We start from the raw sequence: 22777 nt of genomic DNA on the forward strand, positions 1-22777 counted from the left end.
TACCAATGGATTAAATAACTTTGTGTATTTGAGTAGGGGTCACACAGAGTGAACTCACAGATAATTGTCATCCGAATCTGCAGTTCCTTCATATCATGCAGCCTTTTAGCATCTTTTAGCTTGTTTTGGTTTTAAGGTCCGCAACTTTACGGTTTTGGTTCAGTCTCATCAGCATTGTTTTCAGACAAAAAGCTCCTAAAACTGATTGAGGGGCTACCTGCCCTGTTAGAAAACAACACAAAAAGGACAACAAGTGAAGCATTTAGCAGCTACAGAACCAGATGTTTCCCTCAGGGTTCGTAGAAAGAGCTAAAAGGAGAGTGAATTAGACTTACATTCAATAATCAGATCAAAAAAGTATTTTCTTTGGCTTTGGATTGGAGGCTTTGCCCTGACATTTGGAGGCCACTGCCAAAAGCAATTTTTACAAACTGCTGAACTGAGTAGTGTTTCCCTTTAACGGAAATCTGTGTAAACTCGATTAAACATTTAACGATATTTTTTCCAAGCACACTTTGAATAATGTGTAGCACTGGACTGGCAGCCCTAAAATGCAGTCAGGAAATAATGAATGCAACAGTGCAGTCACTTTTAACAATGACATGAAAGCAGCATGCATTGTTAACTGCCCCAAACGAATTACAGCTCAGTCCTGTTCACTCCTTGTTGTTGGACAGCTGACTAACCCACCCACTGTTGTGTTACACTAACAGACGCGCTATTTTGAGCGAGAAGCTCTTGGCATTCATTCTGAGCAAAATTATACAGACAAAATCTCTGGGAGGGGAGCGGAGAGGTAGGTAGATTGAAAATAACTGAAGGACTGGAAAAAAAAAGAGAGATTCCCACCTCCTGTTGTCACTTTAAGACCTGACTGTGCCCTGAGCCCGGGGGCAGGTACGCTGGACGGCAGCATAAAGCTGTAAAACAACGTTGAGGGCGTGCTTGAAGCAGTTCCCTTATAAATCAAATATAAAACCGTGCTGGCGCTGCAGTCCATCTGGGCCCAGGAGTTGCACTGTAAACCGTGATCACGTGGAGCTTTCATCTCAGCAGAGTTGCGTTCCACTGCGATGCTGTTGTTTTAGCTTCTACCAATCTTCTGCATTGCTTTCAGGTGTTCAGCAGAGTTGAGGAAACCATTCATCACCAGCCTCCATTCATTTGAAAATTGCCCTAAAATTATGTTTGATCGATTCTTTAGGTTTTTTTGAGAAATTTCCTCCTTCTGTTATTTGCCTTCAGCTATTTTTAATTGAATCAGTATCTACCACAAACATGGCAAAATATATCGTCCTCACTCATGCAGATCCTTCTGAAAATGAGTCTTTTTGAACACTATTTCCAAACCTTTTGAAATCGCTAATGTAAGGACATTTGACAGTCATGTGATGTCCTGCAACTAACAATGCTGCTTATCAGAGAGCATCAAGGTGCTGTATATCACCATCGAACTCAAAAGGTTCTCTTTCAACGTGTATCATTTGTTTTCCGCATGTAGCAACTAAAAAAAGACTTGTTTAACACCACAGTCTTTCCCTGAGCGGATTGTTCTTGTAGCCTACTGCGCCGCAGGACACAACGCCCGGCCTCTTGAGGCAAAATGCTGGGCTTTATACACCCATCATCCATTCCGACCGCCGCCCTGTGAGTTTTCCTTGGGAAAGTAGAACTTCATGGGTAAAACGGGTAAAACGGGTAAAGCAATTAGGTTTCCTCCACAACAAAAGTTAGGCTAACCCATTTAGTAGGTTATGAATGGAATTTTTAGGTTGGAACTGCAATTGTTTTAGCATAACAATGTGGGCACTGAACTGGAGGTCCGTTTTGAAACACTGGAGTAGAAAGACAACTTCTGAATCTTTGTCACAGCAGACTTGGCCCTTGTGATCATCAGCAATGTAGCGGTCGGCTATCTTTTATTACACATATTTTTCTATCGTCATTTTTCGCTCCTTCCCTCCCTCTTCTGTCCGATTTGCTCACCTTTCCATTCGGCCCTGCGTTTCCACCCCTCCCTCTCTTCCCCCGCCACCGCCTCCTCCTCACCTTCTGAGGTCAGCAGACAATGGGCCACTTCAAAAGGCCGGTTTTGCTTTCGACATTCTTTCTTGAGAAGGAGAGAACAATTATAGCTACTCCTCTCGTCTGGGCACACACGGGAAAAAAAAGGATGTCGCCTAAAAACAGAAAGGAAAGGAAGCGGGGACCGAACAAAACGGGGGAGTGAGCGAGACAGAAAGAAAGAGAGAGGAAGCCACAGTATCCTGCAATGACATGGCCACATCCACAACCAATGAGCTGTCTGGGATATGTGGAATGTGAAGCATCTGACACAAATAGGCCTCAAAGTCTGTTTAGGGATCTATTTTTCCTCCAGTTGGACTTATTTTCATTTTCATGTTCTGAATGACAGGAAGGGGAAAAGGAAGCGATAAGAGGTTAAACTTGAACGTTTGTTTCCCAGAAAGGCGACTAGGCAGCGACGCAGAGAGGAGTGGGTGTAATGGCTTTGCTTACGTATTCGCTGCCAGAATAAGAATTATTCCATGACGACTTCCAGGAGGATATTGTTTTCATCATGTCCTTGACAAAAGTGCAGTCATGCCTCAATTGTTTCTTATTTTGTAGAAGTAGGCTTCTTTTTTTTTTTGCTACCGTTTGTACACGGATGCTTTTTTGTTTCACACCACTTGTTTTAAAATTGATTTCTTCAAAGAAGTAGGAGTGAAAGACTGAATGTGAGAATAAATCACAATGAGATTCAAGAGAGGTTTATTGTGTTTGCCTTCGATGACATCATTGCAACTCCAATCAGGCCGTGAAGACATACAAAGATATTAAATATCAAAGTTAACAAGGATGAAAGCCAAATGAATAGAACAGGATTCCATATTATTATTGTGTTAAATTGACTCAGGAAAATGAAGTCCACCCAACAATATATTTTTTATTTTCCCATTTTTTTTCTGCAATCCTGGTCCCATGCTGCTCATGTTTTAGTTGAATGTAGTAATAATCATCGTCATCATCATCAACACTGTCTCTTTGATTGTGTGGCGACCTCTCCATAGTGTGCCCTGACTCCTTCATTGACAGGAAAATCGTTCCCTTCCTTTTCGTTGGACGTCACGATGTTGTGCCTGACGTTTTTGGTTTCTATTCTGATGTTATAATCGGATAGAACTGCAATACCTTTGAACAACACAGTACAATTGAACAGAAGGCCCTTTCCTTAGTACTGAACGTCATCAGGAAGTCTAAAACGTCATGCTATGTTGAAAGAGGCTCTAATAAAAGGTATTTTCAGCAGATGGAACAACAGCTCAGTTTCCCATAGGATGCTGAGTAATATGTCATGACATCTGCTGCCACTGAAACTAATACCCTGACTTCAATCATACAGTGTCTCCGTAGTGTGTTGCAATAATCTTTGTTGTCAGTGCTGCAGCGTAAGTGTCGGTAGTGTAAATTCCCGGAATGTTAACAGGATAAAAGGAGCAGTAAGTGGTATGACTTCACCGCTAAATATTCCATTCAGGATATTTTTGACCATCACAGGCGTCATCGCTGCAGTTGGTCTATGTGTGAGAGTGTATTTCTGTATGTGAGCCATCACAGCTGAGAAGACAGGCCAGCTTCCGGTCTCAACAAGGTGTGTGTGTGTGTGTGTGTGTGTGTGTGTGTGCTTACTCACTAAAACAATGGACAACAGTTCTCCCATATTTGAGGAAGCACAAGCAGTGATTCAGAGTCACACCAAATGTGTGAGACAGTGGGGTGAAGGCTGCATGTGTGATAGTGTGTGTAAGTGGAGGTGCGACTTGGAAACAATCACCCATCTATTATCCTCCATCTCTCACAGTTTGAGGACATTTGTAGGATCCTTCCAAAACGTTGTGAAGTGTAGAGTCTGACGATGAAGGTCCATGTGTGGACACTTTCCTCTCTGTCACAATCTTCTTCTTTTTTTTTTACTCTCGCTTTCTACGATATAGTCGCATGCCTATTTGCCTATACCTACACCAATATTTAGTGGTGGTAGTGAAAGTCAATAAGGCTTTTCTTGTGTTGGCTCCTTGATATTCGTCCTCTAACTTCTACACATGCTCTAATCAAAACATTCAGGGCTTAAATGCTGAAACAAAATGACCCTTACCACGCCACTGGCATATCCACGCCTCCAGTTACAAGCGCACCGCTGCCTGTCGGTGAGTGGGTACAGCATCTTTGATGAACTCAACCCCGAAGCACATTAGATACCCAAAGCTGCACTGAACAAGCGCTCAGTTGCTTTTGGCTAATTGTTTTGTTTTGCTTTGTTTCGGCAAAACAAGGGCAGCGGCTCTCGTCTTACATGCTTGCAAGCCGACCATACGCCACCGTGAAATAGCAGAGAGACGACCCAAATGAGTGCCATGTGAAGAAGGTCAAAGAGACACGCATGAATCCCTCAGGACTCTATTTTTGTTTTTTACAGGAATAGCTCCTCTTCTTCTTCATCACAGGAACAACTGTGTCGGTTTCCCTTTGCTACTATTCTGTGGCTAAATCCTAAAGGGGCTATTGGTACGAATGCCATTCGCTCCCACTCTGGGGGAAAGCTGCATGTTTGGAGCCCCCGCAAAATGTGTCTATCCAGCACAAATCGTCTATCAGGAAAACAGTTGCTGTAGGGCCAACCACAAGCATCCGGGCAATTCTCTGCCTCTCGCTTTCTCTGTCCCCGTATTTTCTCCCCCTCTCTCTCCCGTCTCTCCTCTCTTGTCTCAGAGAGCAGTATGCAGATGGGGAGACCAGTGTCAGCATTTCCAGTTGGATCAGCTGACGGATATGCATCCCCTGTTTCCTTTCCTGTCGATGTTTGTGTGTTTGTAAGTGTGTGTGCGTGTGTGTGTATGGTTTGTGTGTGTGAGTGTGAGTGGTTGCCAGAACAGGATGAGAGCAAAGGAGGAAGGCAGAAGGACAGAGCAGAGCAACCACAGGGGTTCAGGGACTTTGTTTTATCGAAATAAATGGTTCAGATTTTGGTAAGATTTTGCCTTGTGGATCTCCTGTTGGAAATGCCTTGGTATGCTTTCAAGAAGCATTGCGCTGTACATCCTAAAGCATTGTTTGTTGGGAAAGATAATGGAGACGACTGTATTTTCAAAATCTTTAGGAAGTATAGGAGTCTTTTGAAGACTCCAAGTTAGAAAACTTCTCAGATGAGAGGATTTGATTTGATTTATTTGACATATCAAACATATATAAATGTCGGCTCCTATACAAATACATTTTTATTGCAAAATATTGAGGATAACGCAATAAAGTTAAAGGATAATTTGCTTCCGTTTCGGTCCTCTTGAAGACAAAAAATAAATGGAGAAACGGAAATAAAATAGGTTCGAGAAATAGGTGATACTGTATATATGTCTATGTACAGGTGGTGGGAGAAAATGATGAGGAGAAAGCAATAAGACAGAGACGGAGGTTAAAGGAGGCTGGAAATTGAGAGACGGGCAGGAAGGGAGCATAAAGAAAGACGAAATTGAGGAAAGAGAGAGGAGTAACAGATGAGAGAATGTGTCCCAGATCCAGGGTGTGTACGCTGTGTGTGTGTGTGTGTGTGTGTGTGTGTGTGTGTGTGTGTGTGTGTGTGTGTGTGTGTGTGTGGGTGTGTTTGCTAGAGTGGTTTGTGTTGCAGGGATCTTGGCTGCTGTCAGGCTAGGGGACTCCCAGAGGAAGCCAGTCCTTGTTCAGTTTACAGTGAATGATTCCCTTCCTGCCCTGCACAGCCCTGCAGGCCAATGGCCAGCCAGGTTTGTGTGTGTGTGTGTGTGTGTGTGTGTGTGTGTGTGTGTGTGTGTGTGTGTGTGTGTGTGTGTGTGTGTGTGTGTGTGTGTGTGTGTGCTGCTTCATTGTATAGCTTGGTGGAAAGAAGGAGAGAGACTGTCCTGTAAATGAGAGGTCAGAGGTTGCGTAATAATAATAATTTGTCCGCCAACAGCCATGTCAGCCATGTCAGTGTTCTCGACTAAGACAGACCTCTTTTTGTTAGTTTTATTGCAGAACAAATGCTTTTGAAGAAGAGAGATTGCTCTTTTCGTTCTTCGATTCAAAATACTTTATTTTATATGAGGAACTTCTTTTGTGCAATCGTGAAATAAGACATTAAAGATATTAAATACATCCGTAATTCACTTAAGGTGCAAAGCCAAGGATGAAAACAGGTTGTCATTGGTTGCTTTACTTTTCTTTTTCTTCCAATGGGTTACAATGGTTTGTAACCACTGAAGAGAGGAAAGATGAAAATATAGTAAATTGATGGTATTAAAAGCTGTTTAGGGCAGTTGTGGGAAAATCTTCTAAGACCTTTTATCCAATGTAAGTATAAGTATCAATACACTGTAAAATTACTTACAAGTCCTACATTTAAACACCTGAGTACAGTAAAGACAAATTATCCAAACATATAGAAAAGTATCAAAAGAAAAAGTAGTCATGCAGAATGGCCCCTCACTTTGTGTTAGTACAGTAAATTATCATTGGATTACACAGTATTTTACATATAACTGTAGCTGCCAAATAAACATAATGGAGTGAAAGGTTATATGTTTTCCTCAGAAATTACACACGAAAGACAAAATATACAAAATAGTCACACTGTAATAGTTGCAGGTCAAGTAGTCACGTGGTGCTCATACTTCACCGACATCTGAAAAAGTCAAATTTAGATCTTCAGCGGAGAAGTCAATAAACTTTTATCAGAAAAACTAACGATGTGACAGAAAGGAGGATAATCCAGCTCTGGTCTGACATTCACAATGGATCATTGGAAAGTCATTTTTTAAACTGCAAAATGTAGAACTATTGCTCAATTTAAAATGTTAAATTAATGCTCCCTGCCAACTCTGTTTAAATCCCACAATAATAAGGAACTTGTCGGAGCCATGAATCAGCTCCAGTCCTCCCAAACATCTTAAACTGGATTCCAGTGTTTCCTCCAGGATCACTCTCCTGGCGCAGTGGCCTCTCTAACAGCGTTTCAGGCAATGTTCTGTTTCAGCCGTTACACATTAAGTGTGGATTAGATGAAGAATGCAATTGCTTCCAAAAGCAAGTTAAATGCTTGATGGGGGTGAATGGAGGTCTTTCTCAGCGCTGGACTGGTATCATCCGTCACAACTTCATACAGTCATGTTAGCTGGGAAGCAGCAAGTCTTTTTCTCAAAGGACATTAGATACATTAACTTGACTGAAATCTTGAAAGAATGAGTCTTTTAAGATTCCATCAGTATTTTGTAAGTGCTGAAGTAATTCCTAAATTGTGTAAGAATTGTTACATTCTTGGTCTGGTTTCTTTGATCTGATGTAAATTACAATTTTGTTAATGTTACACTATATTGTACTCAGCACAGCTGCTGTGTTAAGACACTGTAATTGTTCGTTTAAAGTTTTGTTCAATTAAAAAACAGGTTTATTGTAGAAATCATGCTTAAAAATTAGGGGATCAAAATTGAGATTAAGTTTATTCTGTAAGATTAACTTCACATGGTGATTTTCTCCCCCTTTTTTTCCACTTACAAAACATTTTCTATGTTTATTAATGGCGGTTTTGCTGAAACAGTGTACTCCGTTAACTGCCATAACCCATACACAGTACAGCTGGATAAACACTTGCTATTGGTAGCAACTCTGTGGTTTCTTAGATTTACCTTTTTTAACTCGTGATTTATTTTCACTGGGATTGAGGGAGACCCATATTATGTGTCACGATAATAAACCTTAGAAGGCCTCGCTGCCAGCCTGAGCGAGAACACCACTGAAACTAAAGCAATGTTTCCATCTTGTGGCCAATCTTTGTCAGTTCTAATGTTTGTGGACGAGGAGGAATGTGTCTGGTAAACACCTGTGAGAGTATTTTTCATTAAAAACCACAGATGTTAACAGACACACACGCACACATACAGCAAGCTCATTAGAAGCGCATGTGTCGGCGGCTGGACACAACATGTTCCTTTAGAGATGTGTATGACAAATTCCTTGTATGTGCAACATACATGGGCAATAAACGGATTCTGATCAACTTTTATTCACACGGTTACGTTTTAGAACACTCATTGTTACAGAAAATCAAACATACTATTTATCTTTTTTTTGACAATAATGCAGACTTTATTTCATACATTTAAGAACACTCAATACAATATGTATTACTTACATAAAAGGTGATCATATCACTACTTTCCTCATTTATTATGCATGTACAAATTATTATTTTGCAAATGTCCACGACAACGTTCATCAAAATAGAATTGTATCAGCAATAAAACTAAATATTAAATAAATATTCACAATCGTAATATCACCTAGTTTAATGTTACAGTGACATGTGTTTCAACTATAAGAGAAATATGTTTACAGAAAAAAAGTGTTGTGCTGGGAAGCTGAGCCTTTGTGCTCAGTAAAGGGAAACTTAACGTGGTCCAGGACACAATGTGCAATATTATATCGTCCGTCTCTACCTCAAACAATCCACACTCGGGCATTTGGTGTCACCAAGATGTTAAATTCTTCGTTGGTTCCATCTTTTCATCAACTTACAACTCAATAATAACCTCGCTGATTACTGAAACAAGTTTTCACATCTTCCTGTCAGACTGTCAGCTCACCCAGGCACATAATAACAATATGATAAATATAATCGTACAAATGCTTCACTGTTGTCTTGGTGAACCCGATCACAAACATGGGTGCTGTTTTTCAACAGTTTCAAAGTTTAGTCAATTTTCATGTTTTGTTTGTGTGTTACTTTCATGAAATTTCCTTTTAAGACGGGCATCAAACATACTTAAGATTAAAAATAGTTACTAATTAGATATTCAGTCATGCAAACATCCGTCCAGACGCACCTTCAAGCAAGGCACTGAAATACTTCCATGAACTCTTTCATTCCCTTCACTGTGAAGTTTGAGTTGGATTTCAATGCCAGATGGTCGGCTCTTTTATGTTTACTGCCTTGTTGGTTTCCTTTGTGCCAGACGTGATCAATTGTAGAACTATTTCTGTGTAAAAGCGGCCCGTTTGCTGTCTTCCAGCAGTGGTATTTCATACTAGCTTTCAAAGTGAACACCCATTTATCAAGGCTGACATGCACTGATACCGCACACATTTTCTGTCTGGAGTGAGAGGGTGTATAATGTGCTTATAGGCAGAAAGTATTCTGTGTATTCGCTCATATCCCTGTGACGATCACATTCTAATCGCCTGCTTACATGAGCTGGAATCACATTTCCCCTGCATAAACATAAGGAATGAACAAAGGTTTTTATTAAGATTGAAATGGAGCTCGAACTAACTGTAAAAACAGCATGATGTGTTTGCCTCGGGCTTCACCGCCCTGTTGTACTGATTTTAAGTGACCTTTTAAATGGGATACTTTGCCCAGCGTAACAAGACTTCAGTGAGCGCCTCCACGGTTCCTGGTACCGTCTTGTTTTACATGTTGCCCGCAGGCCTTGGCAGAAAAAAGATGGCCTTCTGACCCCGGTGGGTGTCTGGTCCCGCTTTGGGTTGGCCGTTCCTCTTCAGCCCAACATACCACTTGTACTTCTGGGAGCAATATGTGTTGTGGTGGTTTTCTTCATACTTCTCCAGGAAGTAACACTCATCATTCAGTGTTTGCTGTGGCAAGAACAAGAAAGAGGGGGGGGAAAAGTGAAGAGCTGAGGAAAGTTGGTTTTATTGCAAGTCTTCTAGTTCTCCCTGTAAAGTCATTTTAAAGGTTGCGTGGATAATATCCACACACAGCAACAGAATACTGTAGATAGAGGGAATTAACAGTTTAAACTGCTGAGTAATAGAAACAGGAATCTACATGATACATCTGTTTTATGTAACTCTTCTGTTGTTTTATGGTCCCAATGACAAATTATTGCTCACAATGATTCAAACTTTACATCTGGTCACCCTTTTGGCACACATTTTCCAGTGTTCTGCACTTGTGGAAAATAACCTAGACTATTACAAAACAGTAGGAATTATTGAATTTAAACGGACACGGAAAAGTTCACAAGTGTTATGTGATTTGACAAAAGTAGCCCCAATGAAATGGCTCCCCATACAATTTGATAACATTTCGTGTTTCTATTTTAAATCAGGTTTACTCCATAGCGGCAGTCATTTTGTTCAAAGACTCACTGATCCGTAGAGGCGTCCATTGCTGTTCATAGCCAGGTACCTTCCTGTCATCTCGCCCATGATGACCACCACTCCTACACTCACAGCCTTCAGCCTCAGGATGTCTGCAACACAAAATGATGACATTGTTCACCATAGCTCTTTTTTTGTTGTTGTTGCCTTTTCCGAGCCCAAAGTGGAAGATCAAATTATTTAGACAGAGTACAGCCGCCATTTTTCTCCTAAAATAAATGTTTGTTCAGCATATTTCAGTGAATGGAGGCCCTGACGTCTGAACGTGTACACAGGGTTCATGTGTTTGGCACTTCTGTTTACAGACCTGAGCAGCTTTACCAGAAGTGCTGCGATTAAATACCTCGCTCAAGAGGCCGTTAACAGTTCCGTCATGTCCAGTCATCGGGTCGTCAAGATAACTTCAAGCCAAAACATTTCAAGTTGACCTCTTCTCTTTTGTTTATCATTATTTTTGTGACGACTTTTATTCGTCAGTTAAGTTAAAACTTTGAAATAAGTGTGAAAAGACAAAATAGGAATGAGTTACATGTACAGAATCTGCTCAGCTTCATTTTAATATTTTCTATAAAGTTGTGGCCAACAGATTCTCACTAGTCTACTGCTGATTCAGAGATACAACAACCAATCGCGTGCCAAAAAAAACAAAGATTCCTTCCTCACCATAGGGGTCGTTTTCCTGCCTGCCACCACTCACAGTTCCATCTGGTACAATCCTCAAGTGATATCCTCCGTTCTGGCTGTACAGTCTGGTCAGTGTCCGGTGCTCCTGCCTGGACAGGTCCAGAGATGCAAATGGCAGCACTGTGACGTCTCCCTCAGACATCCTACAGAGCGTTTGAGGCTTGGACGAAGCAGAGTGATGTCCCTGTGTCTGCAACGACAGAGGAGATCCATCGTGTTCACTGTTCATGTCACCTGTACTGTGTCTGAGACACAAGAGAAAACAGGAAGAGGAGGACAACGCCGCCTTCATGACGTGATTACAGGAAACGCTCGCCTCCACCGGCCTCCCTCAACCACTTTCTCCCTCTGACTGTGTGTCTGTTTCTCTCTGGCAACCTTTTAAGGAACTCTTTTTTTTTTTTTTTTTTTTTGTGATGAAACCAGCCAGGGAATCAGATCTGGATGGAGGCCAGGCGAAGCCGCCACATGATCAGACTTGTTTTCTGGCTGAGCATCACTTCGGTTCTTTCTCCGTGAAAATCATTTACAGATGGCAGTGATGTAACTTTCACCTGAAATGAGTGCAAGGCCAGACAACGAAATAAACAACACCTGGACACAGCGAAGGGCAGGGAAAAATTGCAGTAATGGTGTTACTCCCTGCTGGAAATGTGGCAAGTGCCAGCAATAGTCAAAGATATGCAACATGACGTCGTAATCCACAAGTGAAACACAAAAGCCATTTTCCTCACACTGTTTGAGGCACTGTTTGAGTGTAATCTCTACATCTTGGAGAGTAGAGATCCCAGAGCAGCAGTGGATGTCATAAAGTCTGTGTTGTCAAATGAGAAAGTGGTAGGGAGGCAGTGAAGGACCCAGCGGGCACTGGTACTGTACAACTCTGGTCGATGTTATCATGTGTAGCCAGAGGAATAGAGCCGGGCTATAGCCCACATCTGGAACATCTTGGACAGGCATAAGAAACAGAGGGGGGGGGTGGGAGGGGAATGAGAGAGGGAGAAGGAAAGCGAAAGACACAGCAGTGCAAAGCCACAAGAGGTATGCAAGGCCTTCCCACTCCCAGATGGGTTTTCCTAAGTACAGGACCTGAAGAAGAATTTTATGTTACGGGAGGTTAGTTTGTGTCCACAGGGACCTTCGGACAGAGCTGCTGGTGGGATTGACGTCAAAAGCCCAACCGGTGACCGATTCAGAATGCGGACGCGTGGGAGGATGAATGGAATGCGTCTGTATGTTTAGGTTGGGGGGTAGATTGCTCTACTAAAAAAACTTTATTGACTTAAGGATGTGTCATTAAAAGTCATGATGGATTTTGAACGGTGCCCGACTTGGCTGCCCTTGATACTTAACATGCACAAACAAACCTAAAACCAGATGAGTGTCAACTTGCCTTCCTGTCATCAAAGATCTGCTGGTAGTGAATCAGCATGATGTGATTTCTAGCCAACCAGATTCCCACACAAACAACAAGGCTCCTGTCACCTCGTGAGTCATGCACCTACCTGTGAGAAAGTCATGTGACAGTGCTCCCGATGAGCCAGCATGTCCTCCACTTGTCCTCTTTTTTGATTGAAGTTTGAGTCAAACCGTCCCAAGCGTTCCTCTTCTTGTCTCTGGGGAAGTGGCTGGACTTTAGAGAGGTTGTAAGTGTGTATGTCTGTATTTGTACCCTATCCCTACCCCCCCCTCCTCACCTCACCACCCTTCTGACAACGTCAGAGGATCTCATTTTAACAGGCCAACGTCAGGACTAAAATTACCGCACGAGAATAGAGAGAGACTGAGACCGAGTGACGCAAGTGTCCAGGCCATGGGATCCAGCCAGAGCCTGGAAATGAGCAGTGCTGCCTGTCTGACTGAGCACTGATACATTCGTATAAATGTGTCCTCCTGGAGACACACTATAAACATTTATAGAAGACACAAAGACGATGACTTCAGTTTCCACAATTAATCTTACATAATGCCAGTACCTCTGGTGTCGGAGCCCGGTCTCTGCTTCGATTCTCAGCCCGGTGGTCACAGCTCAAAGGAGAGTTAGGACACATTTCAGGATTACTGGAGTTGCTTTGCATTCCTGGGAAGTTCAAATCTGTCCAACTTAAAATAAAAATACATTTGACAATAAATAAGACAGCATTAATGCAGGTACATTCTTAGGATTCGTGATACGGTAGGGGAAGATTGTGTTCGATTTTTGATAAAATACTCCATAAACAAAAGGCAAAATCAGTTTTCTATGGGTTTTTTTGTTGTTGTTTTTTTTAAGGTGTCACTCTGGCACTCGGATTCCAGTTTTGTAACTGGGGCCCCGAAAGAAGTGAGCAAACGGGAGCTTCAACTCATTTTCTAGATAGCTTCTGTCTGAAAACAAATACACTGGACTGGCTTTCGACTTTCACCCACAGACAAGCAGCTCCTGATAAGAAAGCACCAGAGAAATTGCAGTATTAGTGTAAGAAGAAAGATAATACAAACCTATTATTATGACCACAGAGCCAATTTAATTCTTACACAAGACAAAGGCTGGTAGTAGTTTATGATTCAGTCTTTGCAAGACACACCAAAAGCATTTCCCAAATCCCTGTCAGCTACACTGCGATAACTTCCAAAATGAATCCACTCAGTTGAAACATATTTGTATGTAGATATGTACTGTGGGGCGTTGACATTTCTCAAAATGCAGCAATCTCAGCATCTACTTTTCCACACTTTCACTGTCTGTCTCGCACACAGGGGTGTGCCGGCTTGGTGAATTATTCACAGTGGTTGCCTCGCCTCTGTCTTCTTCCAATGGATACGCTGAGCTCTTCTCTGTATAATTCATTCCCTTCAGATTATCTGCATTTTAAAACCACTCAGTCTTTTCGAGTTGCAAGAGACGCAAGACTACGTAGAGAATGAGAAGGAAAAAAAGAGTGCACTACACTGCGAAAAGGTGAGCGAGCCTGACCTACTTTTCTCTCACCTGTTCAGCACTGAGCTTCCAGGGCCTTTTGGAAAAAGCTGCTTTACCTCTATGAACCAGGAGATGGCAGAATAGGTCAACTGTCACCATAAAAAGGATCAGTTTGGCTACCTGTTATCAGCCTACACAACACCAAACCTTACCACAAACTATCGAAACAACTGAGTGAAGTGTAAAACAAAGTGGCACTTTAATAGTTCCCTTTGCACAATATGTGAAGAGGGTCTGTTGTTCTTTCACATTTGTTAGACAGCTGTGAGACATACTCTCACATTTGAAGAACACATTTAGAGTATGCTGTATACACAAGCACACAGATAATGACTTTTCTTTACGTTCTGGTCATGTTTCATCAGAGCTGAGGGGAACTGCAGCGCTTTGCTAACTCTCTGTGAGCCCTTTCACACACACATCGATCCATTGTTATTATTGAACTGTTGATGCAGCAGCTTCAATGATTGCAGCCGATTCATCCAACTGATAATAATTTATGTTTGGTGAGTATTTGTACGATAAAGAAAGCTCACATGTGAGGTCTACCCAGCTCAATTAGTGCCAGTGTACTATGCCATAACAAAGTCATAATATATCATGAAAATATCGTTGTACAGTATGTCATAAGAAGTCATGAAAAATGTCAAAAAACGAAATCATAAAGAAATCATAGATAATGCATTCGCTCAGTATTCCTTCCTTCCAAGCTCATTATTTCTTCTAATACCTATTTAATATTGCTGTGAAAGCATCGCCCTGAAACAATTGTATTTATTCAAGTTTCTTCCAAAAAATACGTTTAGATTATATTTTACGCATCATGGTAGCTTTTCCGAATACTCATTCTTACTGAGTAGGCTTGAACGAGTGATGATGCAAGTCAGCGCAACTTCCCTCAATAGAGTTAACTCCCTCTGAACAGCATAACGGGAACAAATTAGTATAGTATGTCGAAAAAAGTCACAAAAAATGAATACCATAGTATGTAAAACAAATTTACAAGAAAGTCATAGAAAAGTTTGTCAAAAAATCCATAGTATAGTATAGTGTGTATATATAGTATCGACAAACAAAGTCATAGTATAGTATTTAAAAAAAAATCATATATAATTTAGATCTCTAGACAGTAGGCCTACCAGTGTCCTGTTTTTCACCACCGCCAACTGATTCTGGCCGTCTTTATGCTTTTGGCAGAAGGACATCCTCTGACTCACCAGAGAGGAAGCACTTCTGGCTGAGAAAATGACACAAGTGTCTGTGTCTGGCATCTCTGTCCTCCTGTGGGAAGAAAAGGGGAGATAAAGTAAGGAAATACTGGCTGGAGGTGACGGAGAACTTTGGAAAAAGAAATGAAACAAGACTATGAAGAGGAGAGCGATTAGCGTCTGGGTACCTTGTCATAATAAAAGGGAACCGCTTGAACCACAGCAGACCCACCAGCACAGTTGATTTAAAGCTGCAGATCTATATTTTAGATTCTAGATCCTGAGGTTTCTTCCATGTGTCGGTCTGAATTCCAAGCAAAACGATGGAAAATGCAGGCATCTTTTTTTTCTCCCCATTTCATACAACGATGGATAAATACCTTACAAAGTCTGGAACAGACAGAATGTATCTTGCTACAGTAAACGTGAGATTGTTTGAAAATGTGAAAGATTTCTTGTAACACTGACCTAAGATGAAACTTAAAGACAATATTGGAGTTGTTAAGGGCTGATGAACCCTTCCTGTCAGCTGTCATTTGCTTCGTGTTTCTAAAGAGGAAATGGAAATATGGATACATATTTTTAGCTGTTGTTAATTATGTTGCTGATCTCTAAACAGGAAGCTTTCTGAAGGAGAGGCTGATGCAGCGGATGAAATTAGAGAGGGACAAGTCAAATGTAATTAACGGCATCTTGATTAAAGCCACGGACTTCAAATACATTCAGTGATTCTAATGTGAATGGAAATTATTTCTTAATATGAGCTCACAGAAGGACTACTAGAGTGTGGGATGCTGAACAGGACATGTTCTTTTGAGGTAACACCAATTTCATGATTCTCATGAAAAAAGGGATGTTTTCCCTACACAAGTTACAACAAGTTAAGTTTTCAAGCATCCTGTGTTCTGTTTCAGATGCATGATAACACTATGCAAGTTTTATTTTAATTTAATTTAGGATGCTATTCTTTGAAGTGCTTCATAATGTTATATTTTGGCAATGTTATCAGTGATTTTGTAAGACCAACTATCACTTTTTAACAATGATAGTTGATGTAATATTTCTCTTTCCATGACCCAACTATAAACTGGTTGTTTCTGGTTCTTCAGCTAGCCTGCAGCATCTTAGACTTCACACACAAACATGACTTCCTGTAAATGTCTGTCTCTGTACACCACACTGTGACAGATGGAGGAATGAGCAGGCGACCATGCGCTGTGCTGTGCTTTGGCAGAGGAAGTATAGCGTGCCTAAATCTGAGCTGTTTTTTTTAAAACAGTAACCACAAACACAAACTTTGCATAAATGACATGCATGTAATGTAAAAAAAAAAATCGAATTGTGTCATTTTAAATGTAAGCTAGTGTAAAGCAGAGGTTTGTAAGTAAAGGGTAAACAAACATCAGTGAATGGGCTTTCTTCTCTCATCACTAGTCAAAATAGTATTTTTTTAATAACACAAATAATAACCATGATAAGTTTATAGAGAAAGAAGTTAATGAAAGTTGACACGATATGAAAAAGGTTGCTGCAGTGGAGTGTTGCGCCTAGAGAGGGCCCCAGAGAGCGGAGCCAGCTTTAATCCGAGTCTGAAACGCTGCACAGAAATTCCCCGCTCCGGCTGAAATGACATCAGCGTCTCCTCCCACCAACCAGGCTCCGGCCCGCAGCATGCGCAGATCGTATATGCATGCGAAGACAGCACTGCATGCCCTCTGCTTCTGTACCTTTTTAACTGTGCTGCTGCTGACGGGAATCCCCGTTTTAAAATCCCACATTTCTAAACTATTATTTTACATAAATTATGAAATTATACAAAATTCTTAAACTGGGTATATTAACTTCCTTGATTGTTCAACTCCCACTCAACCCAGATTGCAGACAAATCTGCACACAAATGTGTGATCTGCTTGTATTTATCTAAAGTATTTGTTTAGAACTGACATTATAGGTTGTTACTCTCTCTGCTAAAAGCAAAGGGTTGTAATATAGGGTCCTGATTTTTGTTGTGGTTTGGCTCATCAGTGATAGGTGACTACCTGAATGCAAACACTTCGTAATATTATTTATAGTATTTAAAATGTATAAGGATTACCCGAATGCACCAGACTTGTGCACAATTTAGATTCTGGGAGAATGAGAGCTGTGAAAGATTTGTCTGGTGTTTCCTTGATTCAATTTGACCCCCAGGTGGCCTAGTGGTCTATTATGCATACCACATAATTGCAACATGCCATATGATAGAACAGTCAGATTTGACCAGTGTTGGTCTGTCGGTCAGTCCATCACTTCTGTACAACCTGCATATCTTTAGAATATCCCTGTGCAGACATTCATGGTGCCCAGAGGATGAATCCCTCTGACTTTGTTGGTCCTCTTTCTTTACCTCTTCTAGTGCCATTAAAATCACGTTTCCTAGAGGATGAATTCTAATGACTTTGTTGATCTCTTAACTTTTCATCCAGCACCATCTTCAGGTCTAAACGTTGCCCAATCCTTTAGGACCAAATACCACAAACTGAATGAAATTCAGCCACATTTGCACTTTTGCATTGTAACTGTAGCAATTTTAGCATTTTCTGTAGCAAGGTTAAGCTACATTTCTCATTTGGAGGAACATTTGGAATGGGTGGAGGCCTAATTGTAAACGCAAACTTTGAAGGATGCAGCAGCCCCAAACTCTCTCCAGGAACAACGTTTCTAGAAACACGATCAGAGTGAAGCCTCTTCGCTTTTTTTTATATTTCTTTGTCTCTGCTCTCGAGCAGCTCTAAAATCCGGCCATTGCATTGGCCGAGAGAGTCGTCTGTCGGGGGATTATCCGCGTCCGGGTAGGTTGACTACGGGCTGCAGCGCTGAGCCGAGCGGGGCCGTGTGAGGAGAGCAGTGCATTTAAAACCGCCCAGGGAAGACACCACACTAACGAGGCTACTTTGGGTTTTTTTTTCGCCGCCTCCCCTCCCTCCTCGCCCCGGGTTGACTCTGTCTGGTCCACCATGAGTTGTTCGAGAAGACTGCAGCACCGGTTTACCTGAGCAAGTGTTTTTCTTTTCTTTTCTTCCCTCCAACCAAACACGAACTCTGCCGTGACTTTTTATTTCATTTTAATTGAACGCCGTGGCGGACTGCTGCTGCTGCCATCCTGAAAGAAATAGCAGGGCTCCTGCTTGTGTCAACTTGAGTGTTTGCTTTTAAAGAAAAGCAAGGTTATGTAGCCAGCCATTGCTGTCGGACTCATCTCCGCCCCGTTGTTTACATGTTGTAATTGGATTTTCCATCATTTGCAGCAGCAGTAGCACCAGCAGTAGTAGCTCAGGGTCTCCACCCTCCTCCTCCTCTTGTTCCTCCTCCTCCTCCTCCTGTTCGGAGCGTTTTGCCGGGTCGTCCAGGTCGTGTAGAAGAAGAATAAGAAGATGGGACTACCTGCTCTGGAGTTCAGCGACTGCTACCTGGACAGCCCGCAGTTCAGGGAGAGACTCAAGTCCCACGAGCTGGAGCTGGACAAGACCAACAAGTTCATCAAGGAGCTGATCAAAGACGGCAAGGCGCTGATCCAGTCTTTAAAAAGTAAGTGGAGATGGAAAGGTGTGTGTGTGAGTGTGACTGAAGGCTTTGAGATGCCTTCAGGTGTAGGAGACGACTCTGGAAGTCTTATCGCAATTACATTGGCACAGAATGCAAAGCTTCCTCTGTGTGTGTGTGTGTGTGTGTGTGTGTGTGTGTGTGTGTGTTACTGATAAAGCACATTTCAGAAGTTTAGAGGCGAGGCGAGTGAGTTTGAGTGATCCCTGAAGCTGTCGGCACATTTGTTCCCTCCAGCTTACATTACAGGGCATTTAGAGGGAGAGATGGAGGGGGTAGTGCGTGTTCTACTCACACTGACACTGGGGTACGTGGTTTGATGTTGTTTCATGTTGATGAGGCGCTTAACTACCACAACGTCCCTCCTTTGAAATAGCTTTGACACGAGGAGGTGACTCCCGGTTTGCTTCTTTTAGTTAACTGATGGTGTAAAGGGTTGTGGAGTGCAGAACAAAATCTTTTTAGCAAGAAGTTTGACATAATATGTGAAAGTCATTTCTCTGAAGTAAGTAAATATAAATGGTGATGGTCTGGAGTTTTTGTCAATGTAGTCTTTTCCCTTTTTGGAGGAGAGCATTGATAACGGCTTCAGTTCTCCATCGATAGGTAGAGCGGTGAACATATTCTAAAGATAGTAACTTAAACTGATACTGATTTCTTTTTTTTACATTTAGCTTCTGTCCCACATCCACAGCAGTACATTGCTATGCTCTCATACCGGTTCACCCCTTGTTTCGGTGTCGCTATCCAAATACTCTTCAGTCTTTTCACTACTGTTTCTACTCTTATGTGTTAACTAGTTTGCATGTTGCAAAGCTGCACGGGCACGCTCCTGATGCTGCAGGTATAGAGAGCATCATTCACACTGCTCATACAAAGATGAGTCCTACCGGCTCCGCTGAACTTTCCACCCCTGTGTGATCAGCTGGACGAACCAGCTCAGTGCCACAAAGCTCTGTCAGCTGACGTGTGACTATGAAGACAATTCTGCTTTTGTCCATAGGTGAGCTCTAGAAATCATTCAGCATGGCCTGGTTTGACCATTGCAGCCAGGCTGCTGCCGGAGAAAAGAGCAAGTCAGCAGATTTTCCAAGTTAATCTTTTTTTTTTTTATACCTGCACTACGCAGCGATGTTGCCCGGAAAGAATCGTTTTTTCTGACGGTACTTTGAAGTCCACCGTGCAGCTGTAAATCTCCTCTGCTGCATCTTTTCGGCTCAGCTCCTCCTGAGGCGCTGAGAGGCTGTGTGACTGTACTGGGAAGCCCCCCTAATGTTACATTCGTTACCAATTGCTGCTGGAGGAAGAGACAACCGAGTCTCCTGACAGCTTTCACACGTGACTACATGCACGGTACCACAGAAGGAGAAAGTGAAACATTTACAACATGCTGCTCAGGACTGAAACTAGTGCTACTGTGGATTTAATGAAAGCCCGTTGTTGCGTCGCTTCCTTCTCTGGGGTTTTCCAGTACAGTGTAATGATGATCTAGATGGTGAGACACGATGAATATGACTGCAGTCAGTGATTGTTGTATACAGTTTGTACCAATTCTCTTAATGTTATTGGTTGTAAACAAACTGTTACACAGGTTTTGTATCAATGTGATGAGGTATGTTGACTCATTAGTTGTTCAATTGTAAATTTAGATTTTTTTTTAATTCTTTTGCCAAAAACAACATACATTCCCACAGTATTTTAAAATGATTGAATATACTGTGTAATGTTGTATATCAATATACAATTGCATACATATCGTGTATTAACACAATTAGCGTACACTCGATGATATGGATGCGGTGGACAAAATAATAGGAACACTTTTATAACTCATTACAGGTCAACACAAACTGCAGAGTCTCCAAAACTCTGCAGTGCCAAAACGCATTATAACCTTCATGAAGGTAGAATTTATGTCCAGCCTGCGTTAGCTTAATGTGAAGCCTTCAGTATAGACTTTAAAAACCACAAAGTCTCCTCTGAGTAAGTACTTTTCTTACAAACTAGGATGGCAGATGCATATGCACACACACACAGAAACACAAACGTATATACACAGATGTGTGTGTGTGTGTGTGTGTTCGCCAGATGTCATTTAAGGGCAGCTCCAGCTTGTTATTACCGAGCCTGTAGAAGTGTTTGGTTCTCTGCTCCACCTCTGACATGACACAACTTAATCATCCAAACAAACCCTAATTGGCAGCTTGGCATTCTGTGGTGCTGTGAGGGGAAACGAGACACCGCGTTCAGACACTTCATGTGACCCAGACGCTTGATGCCGCCATGTTTTCAGCTCAAAGTGTAGAGAGCAGCGGGAGTTGTTTTTGAACTTCCTGTCGCCTGGCTCAGGAGAGTACGTTGTGAACTGTGCAAGGATTAAGACGCGTAATAATCTAAATTGTCAGGCACGGTTGTGCACACGTTCCAGTAAAAGTGTGACGTATCATTCTGTCCTGTAGTCTAGTGACCGCTTTCTGTCTACTGTGTGTGTGTGTGTCACCTGACGTTCAACAAGCTGATGCGATGATGCTCATTGTCGGCGGGTTAACGTGAGGGCAGACCCAATGTGCAGTGACAAAGAAGTAAATGGTGGATGACCCAAGAAACAAATGTGTGCTATAACGAGTCATTTGTCAAAATGTTTTTGAATCGTACTCTCAAACCAGAGCATCACGTTGAAAACACAACTCATGGGCGACTAGAAGACTACTCATTTATTAGTTTGATATTACGTTTAAACCTGAGAAGATGTCTTCAAAATAGTGAAAAAGTCAAATGTAGGTTTTTGAGGAATTATACACCGGTTTATTTAATGCAGAAAAAAAAAAAAATTGTTTCAATTCATCAATAGCTATACGGCTTGATATATAGATCTATATATCTATATATCAAAGGCTTGCATGCTCTGGTCATGTGCGGTCTGTTAGTGGTTAAAACAGCCCTCCACCCATGAGCCCATTAGCCCCGTCTTGTTAATGGCTTTGTTTCCAGGCCCTTAACTGCCCCTATAGTAACCTCACAAACAGGTTTGTAAACATCCCACAGAAGGAGTTCCCTGCAACGGACCATGTGCACTGTTTCAATCCATATCTCTTTCAATCTTCTTCTCTCTTTACCTGCTGTCTGTGTTTTTACTGCAGCCACCTACTTAGCTGCTGGTGAGTCATAAGAAGGGTAATAGCAGTCGCTCAGTGGCTCAACTGTCAACTGTGCTGATGGATGAGGGTCACACACACACACACACACACACTCAAATGCACACCACACCATAACTAATTCTCTTATGGCTGATGGAGGGAGGGAACCCTCTGTTTAAAAAGGTCCAGCGCAAAGGAAGAGTCTGTGCCACGGGGCAAAAGAAAGAGAAAAAGAGGAGGTGGGGGTGTTGTGGTCGTTCACAATGGTGTTTAAAAAACCCACATGGCCTTATTTTATACTCTCCTAAAGAGGAGCTCAGCGATCTAGGTTGCGAAGAGAAGAAGAGGAGGGGATGGAGGAGGAGAGAAGCGAGGAGAGAGAAGCGAGGAGAGAAAAGCGAGGCGGGGTGTCACTGGCTGAAGGCATTCCTCTGCAGACGTCACATAGGAACAAAGAGGAGAGGAGGGTGTGTGTGTGTGTGTGTGTGTGTGTGTTTTTTTTTTTGTATGCAGGCTGCACCTTGTCTACGGTTATTAATATTCTGGATCTGCACATATAACATGTGCGTTTCCCATTATACCAGTACATTTCGGCTCCTGAGAAGATATACGCGTGTGTGTGTGTGTGTGCGCATGTTGCCACTGCAGTGCAGCACAGTGGGGGTTGGGGGGGTCTTCCTCCAGCTGTGACGTAGCGTGGAGGAGAAAGAAATTAGGGCACTACTCAGCCCAGCTCTGCTGCCATTGTTGCCTCGCTTTTTTTCAGGGTAGTGTCTGATACACACACACACACACACACACACACACACACACACACACACACACACACACACACACACACACACACACACACACACACACACAGTCACTGACCTTTAACGTCATACTAGATCAAAATTAGATATTTTCTATTTCATAAATATCACCAACACCCACATTCAGAATTTTGCAACAATTTTGACATGTAAAAAATAAGAATAAAAGACAAATTTGCCTCAACACATTTTGAC

At 42.0% G+C, this 22777-nt stretch overlaps 2 protein-coding genes across 3 annotated transcripts in view; one reads left to right on the forward strand and one right to left on the reverse strand.

The window, feature by feature from the left end:
* Positions 1–8088: 8088 nt before the first annotated feature.
* On the reverse strand, positions 8089–12498 carry LOC306788331 (putative fibroblast growth factor 1). 2 transcript variants are annotated; one of them, XM_079283814.1, is made up of 4 exons: positions 12384–12498; positions 10858–11068; positions 10183–10286; positions 8089–9666 (listed from the first exon to the last, which is right to left on the reverse strand). In XM_079283814.1, exons 1-4 carry the CDS (start codon positions 12423–12425, stop codon positions 9481–9483), a joined length of 543 nt encoding a protein of 180 aa, XP_079139940.1. In that variant the 5' UTR covers positions 12426–12498; the 3' UTR covers positions 8089–9480. The 2 variants fall into 2 exon arrangements, with proteins under 2 accessions (XP_079139940.1, XP_079139939.1); XM_079283813.1 differs by lacking the exon at positions 12384–12498 and having other exon boundaries at positions 10858–11246.
* A 5479-nt stretch (positions 12499–17977) lies between these two features.
* The window catches only part of LOC306787618 (rho GTPase-activating protein 26-like), a 63486-nt gene continuing 58686 nt past the window's right edge, over positions 17978–22777 (forward strand). The window contains exon 1 of the mRNA XM_079282809.1: positions 17978–18615. Within this exon, the coding sequence (XP_079138935.1) occupies positions 18462–18615 (154 nt within the window). The 5' untranslated portion in view covers positions 17978–18461. The remainder of the gene's footprint in view (positions 18616–22777) is intronic.

This window comes from Melanostigma gelatinosum (assembly GCF_949748355.1).
Source record: "Melanostigma gelatinosum genome assembly, chromosome: 14".
In the NCBI taxonomy this organism is placed as follows: Eukaryota; Metazoa; Chordata; class Actinopteri; order Perciformes; family Zoarcidae; genus Melanostigma; species Melanostigma gelatinosum.